A 9664-nucleotide genomic window follows, 5' to 3' on the forward strand; every position below is an offset into this window, starting at 1 on the left:
ATTTTAAAAAGACCGAATCTTTAAAAATTAGCTCTGAAGTTTTTTTTTATACGTAAACTACAATATTAACGGGTTTTACTCTGGATCAACAAATTTTTTGTCAAACTTTGGTCATTTAATACCTTTTTAATTAAACTATCCTCGCTAGTTATGTGTGTAGTTGGCAAACACATGTTAGGCCCGCGTAATCATTGACAATAGTTTGCGTATTAGTTGACATTTCTGATAAAAAGTGATTGGTTGGGAGCTAAAGTCATTCATAAGATTACGTTTTAAATAAAAATAAAAGGCTTCAAATGCAGCTTCAATCGGTTCAACCTAATTTTAAAGATGGTTTTCATGAGAGGGGAAAAAACTTTTATAATTTTATCTTCAAACTAACATCAATATTTATTCAGGAAGATCAAAGCTGGCTTTGTTAACGTTTGGGAGTGACTCACGCAGACTTATCGCAACACAAAATCAGTTTAAATTATTTGATCCAGTTATTTGACAGACTAAGACTAATGGCCTGAATTGGTTTTTGTTTGTTGCTGCGCTAAGTCCGTTCATAGTGGTGGCAAAGCGTTTAGGGGGGGGGGGCATGACACGCACTCAAAGGCGGCTAATTCTTGCCCAAGTTTGAATCCTGGTTACGCCAACTAAAAGTTGCCAAGATGCATTATTCGATTTTCGCCTTTGCAGATATATTGCAACCACGGTTGTCGTCAGATTTTTGTCGACCTATTCATGCATCGGATAGTCTGGCAAACATCTTCGTTCATGTATACATCCACTAAAGGCATACGGAAATTATTGCAAGAAACGATTACCACATTTGGTTTTGATGTAGGAGGCCAATTCAGAAAGAAGGAATCAGATCTCTCACGCGTACAGCTGTACAATGTACATAATTACTCAACCGAGAACCTTAACGAGCTCAGGAACAAAATAAAAGACTCAACATTATAAGAAGTCGGCCGAGTTCTTGAAGTTTCATTCATCTTCACCGACAGCAGGGAGCCCTTCTTTGAACCAGGAGTAGAGCCCTCCTTCGAGATGGAATACATTCTTGTACCCATTTAATACCAGTACGTATGCTGCTATCAGGGACCTGCCACCAAAATAAACACAAATAAATCCTCCCATGGAATAAGACAGCATGCTAATTCTCTATGTCCTAAAGATAAGAAAAGATAATCAGAAGAAACCATGCCCATATAGAAATTATATACAAAGTGATTCAGGAGGATGCGCCTGCAAACCATCAGAGGTTTGCATGCCATAACAAATATTTCAAGGGGCGCGCAGAAAGTGTCAATGACTGACTTAAGAAAGTCGAAATCAACAGTTTAATCTTCGATGACTTATGTAACCAATTATCCATATGTCTATGGAAGTTTGCACGCTGAGATACAGAGGTATGATATCCCTTTGGTACACCGTTAATAATACAATGGACCAGAACCGCCCTTACTTTCTCAAATAAAAGACTACCTGGATTGTTGGCCTTCTGGGAGATTTTGTGTAGGTTTCATCGTTCCACCCGTGGAACATGCGACAATTATTTTGGCATCTTTATCTAGTTTTGACTCCACACCTGTAAGAAGTCCACTTGTAATTTGAGGCCTGTGGTTAAAAAAAATGATAATACTTAACGTAAAATTGTTCTCTTTACAGGTTTGAGTAGCTTACTTTGTACGAACTCAGGATTCTCTTCTGTGCCAGAGAATATGCCAAAGAATGCAAATGCCGCACGGCGAGCAATATCCCATGCTGTCCATTCCTTGATCAGCCTGTAAATTTGTACATTGATAGCACCAGGAGGATGCGCCTGCAAAAGTTTTACTGACAGCTATAGGAATGATCAAAAAGTCAACAGTCATGATGCCTGGAACCCCATTAATTAAAACTAAATGAAGAGGTTCAGTAAGTGACACCGGAACGTGCTTATTAATAGGTTGATTTATGAAAACTATCCAAGTTCAAGGGAATGCTTGGCGAGCAGGTGTAAGATGTTATAGACGACAACACAGTTTCATTGTATCACATTATCCAGGAATTAATATGGTTTTACTTCTTTTATTGATCTCTCAAAAGCCAGCATCAAGGTTTCAAGTTTGGATGGAAAAACTAGCCTACATCTAAAGGCATCTAAAGGCATGTACGACGAAACAACTTATGCTATTAGATATTGATAATGAGCTCGAGTCAAACGGCGAAAAGGTATATTCCTTAGAAATAGCAAGTTATTTTTTTTTTCATCTTCTTAAAAGTTCAAACTCATCCGAAAGAGAAGGGGATTAATGTTAAGCAAAGCGATATGTGCATATATGCCTCTGTTCTCTTAACAGTGAGTGAAGTATCGACATCTAGGCTTCACATCATTCTCTTAGTATTAGCTTTGCTCTCCTAACATTATGGTGGAGCCGATGTCAAAATGTCAACGCATCAAAAGTTCCGAATGAAATAACGATTAGCTACTCTGCAAAGCATAGAAGAAAACCTCCTGGTACTCAGCTACAGGACGAACATCCAGAATAACAAAATTGTTTTCCTTCTGAAGCCGTAAAGCTTCTTTTACATCTACGCTCCGGACCTGCAAATAATTCACAGGGTGAGGTCTAATTCAGAAGATTAATGCCACTGAACACAGCGTACATACTTGAACTACTTTGAACAATGCAATTTAGTGAGAGAAAGTAGAACAGTTTCAAAACAACTATTAAGGTAATGAGTGACTTTGATCGCTGACCATCTCGGTTTTCAAAACAACATATATATTTACTACATTTAGATATTAATCTACTCATAACTAGTAGCTGGTCCTGATATACGAAGTGAGCAAGAAGCAAAACAAATCAAAATCAAGTCACTGAAGAGCAACGCAGACATTAGAATTTCAAGGAAGAGAAGTGGAAGCGAAAAAAATTTAAAAGAAATTTTTAAAAAAAATTATTACCCTCTTTTCAAGCAGAACAGCGCGCTTCGTCTTCCAGTCCTCATCAGCTGCAATAAATCCCTCAAAAAAAATAAATAAACAATAAACAAATGCATAAAACAGCAAGGTGAGCAAAACCCATTACCAGATTTGCTAAATATATGTTTACATAACATAAAATAAAATAAAAAGAAACACCTGGTGATTTGACTTGTTTGGTGGCCGCACATCTAACTTGGAGGGAAGAGGGAGCAGCAGGGTGAGAGAAGGATCTGAACCCAACGGAGGAAGAGGAAGAAGAAGAAGGAAAGAGATTGAGGTCTGAAGAGAACAAAGAAGAAGAGAGAACGCTGGGCTTTACTGCTATTATATTAATGGAAGCAGCAGCAGCAACAATCATCTTCTTTATTAAACAGAGAGAAGTAAAATAGGAAATTTTTTTTTGAGATTTGTACCTAAACCATCAAAATCCGGAATTTTCAGTTTTTATAAACCCACCATTATAATGTGCGCCCTAAACAAAGTGCCACCAAATCATAATTCCATTCCCATTGAAATCGCATAAACACCCACATTGACTAACTTATACAAAAAATTAAGGGAGTAGATCAATTTTTTGAGGGAAGCTGCTTTGAGCAGGGACTAGGGATCAACTGTAACCGAAAAGCTATAATTATTGATATTAGCTCCAAGTTTTATTTTAAACATATCATTTTTTTTTTATCATATTCAATGTAAGACTATACCCGCATACTAATAACTTTAACATCTCCGCGCCATCAATTTATGAGTATAGTTTTACCTTCCACTTACTTTAATCTTCTGCTTACTTTGACCTTCACGTTGATCCTCACTTTCTTTTTTTTCTTGTGCCATAACGTAGCTCCGATATCATTTTGTTTGGGGAAGAATCATGCTCATCCTAGAGTTGATGGACATTAAACAGGGATTAGAAACCGATTTTAACCCAAAAGCTCTAATTATCAGGTATTGGCCCCAACTCTTATATTAAATTCATTAGTCGTTTTTATTCTATCCAATATGAAACTATATGCTCACATATTAATAACCTCAGCAGAAGAAATGTGCTTGATAGGATGAGAAAATATAATAAAAGATAGGTGGGTTTCATTATGAGCATATTTTGGAGATTTACATATTATTTAGCAGAATATGAATGAAAGTATCACTTGATAACAATTTGTTAAGGTGCACATTATTATTGTAGTTTCATGAAAACTGAAAAGTCATGGTAATTCCCTGAAAAACCACTACAATCCTTGGTGGTTTCGTATATTTGAGTCCAAGCTACAACATTCGAGTTATTGACCGTTTTGTTTAGGTCTAAATTGTTATATTTGGTATAGCAATAACTAACACTTAAAAGCAATTCAGCATTAAGTATTTTGGGTTCAGGAATCATTTTCCAAGTGGATGGTCTAAAAAATAAACAATTTTAAAGCTTTGGGCTACCCAATAATAGAACCCCTAAAACTATTGTTTCCCGGATAGAGTCCGATAGGTTAATGGGCTTTTGAAGCAGGAAAAAATTACGCTCGGGGTCCAAGAGATCAGTGGCCTGGGCCTGCCTTCAGTTTTAAGCACACTTCAACGGCCCAGTCCAGTTATGCTCCTACCTTCGAAGTCCGATCCAATCAAGGAGTCCAAGTACCGCCGGTCTCTCTCCCCACCCCTCAAGCATGGATCTGATCAGTCTCCGTTTTGATGTGGGAGCAACCGAACGTGAGTACTATTCTACCGTTCTCTTTGAACTCCAAAATGAGCACTGGATTCTCTTTCTTTCTTGATTTCTGGTGTTTTCTGTTACTGGTTGCGATTGATGCTTAGAGCATCTCCAACAGCTTCCCCATCTTCTTGAAATACTCAAATTTGGAGAATATAGAGCTTTTTTTTTATTCAACAGATTCCCCATCTCATTCCCCAAAATAGGGAAGGATGAGAAAAAATAGGGAGCCTTCCCCAAATCTGCAGCATTCTCCAAATTTTTGGGGAGAGCTTTATTATTGTAATAAATGCGATTTTTCAAAATGGGGAAGCTGTTGGAGTTGGAGCAAAAATAATTTGGAGAATATGACTTTTGTTTCTCCATTTTGGAGAAAATTTTGGGGAAGCTGTTGGAGATGCTCTTAGTAGATCGAAGTCAAGTTTCGATCTCGTATTAAATGTTTCCGGGACAAATTTTCAAAACCAACCGCTTTTCACTATTTATTTTCAAAAAACGACCGCTTTTGTAAAAAATTTCAAAAACCGACTTGGTTTCAGTCCTGGAGCTGAAATCAGGTCGGTTTTTAAAAAAATTTATACGAAACTTCACGGGAGTTGAACTCCCGTGAAGTTTAGTAAAACTGCTAAACTTCACGGGAGTTGAACTCCCGTGAAGTTTCGTAGTTCAATTTTTTTTTGAACTGCGAAACTTTACGGGAGTTCAACTTCACGGGAGTTCAACTCCCGTGAAGCTTCCAAAGTTTTTTCACAAAAACCGACCTGGTTTCAGTGCCAAGGCTGAAACCAGGTCGGTTTTCGCAATTAAGTTTGAAAGGGATTGTTTTTTGGGATTAAATTTTCAAATATGTTGGTTTTGAAAATTTGTCCAATGTTAATGATTGCATGTGGAGGTTGATGTAGGCATTTTAAACGCATAAATTCTCAAATATACTTGTGCTGAAGGAAACACATTTCTCTCTCTCTCTCTCTCTTTTTTTGGTAGAAATTAATACATTCTTTCAAACCTTTAAACTCAATAGAAACACGCCAAAGCCTCGAACCAAATAAGTACAGTACGCTCCGATCGAGCTCGGAGCCGACGTTACGAACAAGCGCATGGAGACCCCTTTCTCATGGCGCTAGTCTCCATCATGGATCCCTCCGATAAAACCGCCAGCTTGGTTCCTTGTAGCATCAACACGTCGCTGTGATCATCCTTCGACCTCCCCTCGTCGCACTCCAGGGCCTTCTTGGAGATCGCCCCGTGGATTTCCTCTATAAGCATTAAGAACGCGGTCTCCACGTTGTCTCCGGTTAGCGCTGATGTCTCTGAAAAGAACAGCCCCTGTTCCTCCGCGAACTCCACCGCGTCCTCCTTAGAGACGGCCCTTTGACCGGTGAGGTCGGCCTTGTTCCCGATCAGCATGATGACCAAGGAGTTGTCGGCGTGGGCTCGCAACTCCTCGAGCCACCTCGCGACGTGATCGAACGTTTGCCTCTTTGTAACGTCGTAGACCAACATTGCCCCCAGAGCACCTCTGTAGTAAGCGCTGGTGACCGCCCGATACCTGCATCCGGCACCCGAACTTGTTAGAATGCGAAGGGGGGGAAGAGGAACATGTAATTAACCGTGACGGATAAATACAACAAGGCTTTTTCCACATCGTGAAGGCTTTAAATTTAGAACTATTTAATAGATATACAAGTTATTACATGAATACATGCAAAGAAAACGATTGACCGAGCTCGCAATTTTGTGGGGCAGCTAAAATCTTATTAACATCGAATGTACTTAGCCCATTTGAAGAGGGGTTAAAGAGAAGGATTAATGTACTTAGCCCATTTGATAATCCGAATGACTAAATTATTAATCCGTTAAATAAGTTTTATTTTAACCCTTATGATCAGTTTTAGTGTTTGGGAATAACAATGATTTTAACTATTTTCTTTACAATTAGAAGGGTTAACTCTTATTCCATCTAAATAGGAGTATTAGTAAACCCCTCATTTTGAGGGGTTAACTCATTTTAACCCCTCTAGAGGGGTTAACTTAACCCTTTTATATTTTTTATATTTGGCAAATTATGGAGGGTTAACTCACTTTAACCCTTATATAAATTTGTTGTGTTTGACAGGTTAAGAAGGGGTTAAGTCTCCTTAACCCCTCACTTAACCCTTTGCCAAACGGTACCGAAATGAATTCACTCGAGATGAGATTATAAATGCATCCTGATGTATTTGCAGTAAAGGTATCCACTCGGATGGTTTATTAGAAAGATCTTGCTTTTTATATATGTTCTATATATAGAATGAGCCTGCATGAAAACATTGTTCAACCCTATTTAGAAGCACATCGCCTTTATGAGAGTCTACACACACATCAACAGTAGGTAGACACATGTGTATGTTCTATGTAATACCACCGAAATTAACAAATCTTGAAATTAATAACAACCGCTTCCCTAGCTCAGATGTTGGTTGAAATTAGTGCTGTAAATGTTATCCAAAGGGGATTTTTTTAAAAAAGGCCGTTTTTGTTAAATAATTAGCAAAATAGACTATTTTGCTAATTAATTAGCAAAATAGACTATTTTGCTAATTATTTAGCAAAATAGACATCTTTTTTGCCAACAAGCCAAAAAGATGTCGGTTTTAAAAAACAGGCTGCTGAAAACATACAGGACTAGTAGTCCCGTATGTTTTCAGTGTACTAATCGAGGATTAGTGCTTACAAAAAACATACGGGACTACTAGTAGTCCCGTATGTTTTCAGCAGTCTGTTTTTTAAAATCGATATCTTTTTGGTCAACAGGCCAAAAAGATGTCTATTTTGTTAAATAATTAGCAAAATAGTCTATTTTGCTAATTATTTAGCAAAATCAGTTTTTTTTAAAAAAATCCCCCTTATCCAAAACATATAAATAAATTGAATCAAAAAAGAAAAGTAACTACGCATATGGCTATAACATCTTCTTTATCGTCCCGGCGTGGTGTTTCAACTTTTGAACACGCATGTAGAGGTGAGACAGAAGAGCTTTCCTAGATTCACCTTAAAAAATTTCCGAACCACGCATTTCAACATGAAAACGTTTTTTTTTTTTTTGGGTTATTCTTCAGTCTGTTGAGCTCGTCTTTGTTTTCTCTTTTTAATTTCTTTCTTTCTTCGTTTATCTTTTCCCACATCGTGACATGGACAGTTTTGTTTGATACCAAATGCAGCGTCATAGATGAAGTTATAAGGCTGATCTTATCCACGCATCTAGATTTCAAAGGCGTTGTTGATGCAGACGATCGAGGAGAGTTGGATATATGTACGTCGAAATTGTGCAATGGAAACGTTGTTGATTTGGACTATGTTGGACACACACACATAATAATTTATGCGGTGATGAAAGAAGACAGATACGCAGTCCTAAGCAACTTCGTACGTACGTAGGTGGGACTTCGACGTATATTATATTTGGATGGTTAATTACTTTATAACTTCAGTGACAAATGAAAATGTAAGATGGTGCTGTGCTTAGAAATTATAGTAAAGTCGATGAGTTAATTAAGCTGTGGATGACTAGCTAGCTACATATTGATAGCAATAATATCTGTTAAAGGTCTCCATCGGTCCCCCAGTAGTAGCTAGGGGTAGTTAGCGGGGAAATCGGCATTAAATTAAAACAACTTTTGCATATCCTTTACATGGGGCTCTCTGTTAAAATTTTGAAGATGCATGTTTCCTCTCATAATTGACATTTCGAATAATTAATGAAGATATGATTTTGCATCCTTTACATGGTTCAGTCTATTGATCTAATGGGCTTGTTTCAGATAATAAGACTATCCACTTCACAGGTTTCCATTTTTTTTATTATTTTTTATTTTCTCCCCCAGTGAATGGACAAAAGTGTCTTCATCATAGGTATCCTATAGAGTATATGATTTTGGACGTTTGTTGTTGGTGAAACAATCAACCAACAATGACAAGCACTAAAAAATGGAACTTTGAGGCGGTAAAAGAAAGTAAATTAAAGTAGCTGTCACTTTAGCAAAAGACACGGTCATTAACAAAGCTGGATCGATGCAGAAAAGTTTTCCACGTACTGATCACAAACCTTTACGATAAAGAGAGCTAGCTATTTTCTTCTTTCACTTGTTGGGCCATTTACAATTAATGAATGGGAGGTTATCTTCCTTCTATTTTTTTTTTTTTTTGTGGGTTGTGGGGGCGGCCTTCAAATGAACAGGAGATTTTTGGAGCCCACGCGGGAAATTAACCTTGGTAAGTGCCGTGCAAGGCAGGGGGTCTGTTTAATTTGTGGGTCTCTTCTATATATTGAACGGATGTTATAGGATATTTTAGGGTGAAAACAGATACCGCGTTGTCGACCCACAGTTGGAAATGGTCTCATTAAACACTAGAAGGCATGAGATCAGATTTAGACCCACATTAATAAAAAGAAAGACAGACGGATGGATATACGGTTAAATATGCTTAAACTACCGACTCAATTAAATAGAGTTAATCGTTTTGAGTCAATTCGGGACCAACTAAATTAGCTCAGCTCCTCCGGTTCATGGGCTTTAATTCGCGGTTCAACTTAATGGGTGTATGATTTAATTTTTTCCTTCTTGGATTAGATTTGAGGCTGATCACTCGTGTTGCTGTATTTTTGCTGTAATTTGAGTGACGCATGATCTTCATAGGAAGAAAAATCTAATATATGCTTAATATATTATAACGGGTGCGTACCTTTCTTGTCCAGCGGTATCCCAAATCTGAGCCTTGATCCTCTTGCGGTTGATGGTAATCGTCCGAGTCTGAAACTCGACTCCAATGGTGGACTTGGAATCGAAACAGAACTCGTCTCTGGTGAACCTCCCGAGCACCTGAGTTTTCCCCACGGCGGAATCCCCGACCACCACGATCTTGAACACGTAATCGATCTCCGGAGCCTTCTCCAGCTCCTCCTCTTCCTCTTCCCCTGCAGATAGCTCCTCCTCCTCCGTCGTCATCATCTCCGCAGGGCA

The 9664-nt window shown here is 38.1% G+C and overlaps 2 protein-coding genes across 2 annotated transcripts; both read right to left on the bottom strand.

Annotated features, from left to right (window-relative positions):
- Nucleotides 760–3356, bottom strand: LOC109820677 (rhodanese-like domain-containing protein 14, chloroplastic). The gene is made up of 6 exons (XM_020386857.1): nucleotides 3119–3356; nucleotides 2942–2988; nucleotides 2486–2578; nucleotides 1675–1813; nucleotides 1477–1579; nucleotides 760–1093 (listed from the first exon to the last, which is right to left on the bottom strand). Exons 1-6 carry the CDS (start codon nucleotides 3318–3320, stop codon nucleotides 976–978), a joined length of 702 nt encoding a protein of 233 aa, XP_020242446.1. The 5' UTR covers nucleotides 3321–3356; the 3' UTR covers nucleotides 760–975.
- Nucleotides 5564–9658, bottom strand: LOC109821990 (ras-related protein RABA3-like). Its single transcript, XM_020388145.1, has 2 exons — nucleotides 9387–9658; nucleotides 5564–6213 (listed from the first exon to the last, which is right to left on the bottom strand). Exons 1-2 carry the CDS (start codon nucleotides 9650–9652, stop codon nucleotides 5748–5750), a joined length of 732 nt encoding a protein of 243 aa, XP_020243734.1. The 5' UTR covers nucleotides 9653–9658; the 3' UTR covers nucleotides 5564–5747.

Source organism: Asparagus officinalis, chromosome 8, assembly GCF_001876935.1.
Source record: "Asparagus officinalis chromosome 8, Aspof.V1, whole genome shotgun sequence".
Classification (NCBI taxonomy): Eukaryota; Viridiplantae; Streptophyta; class Magnoliopsida; order Asparagales; family Asparagaceae; genus Asparagus; species Asparagus officinalis.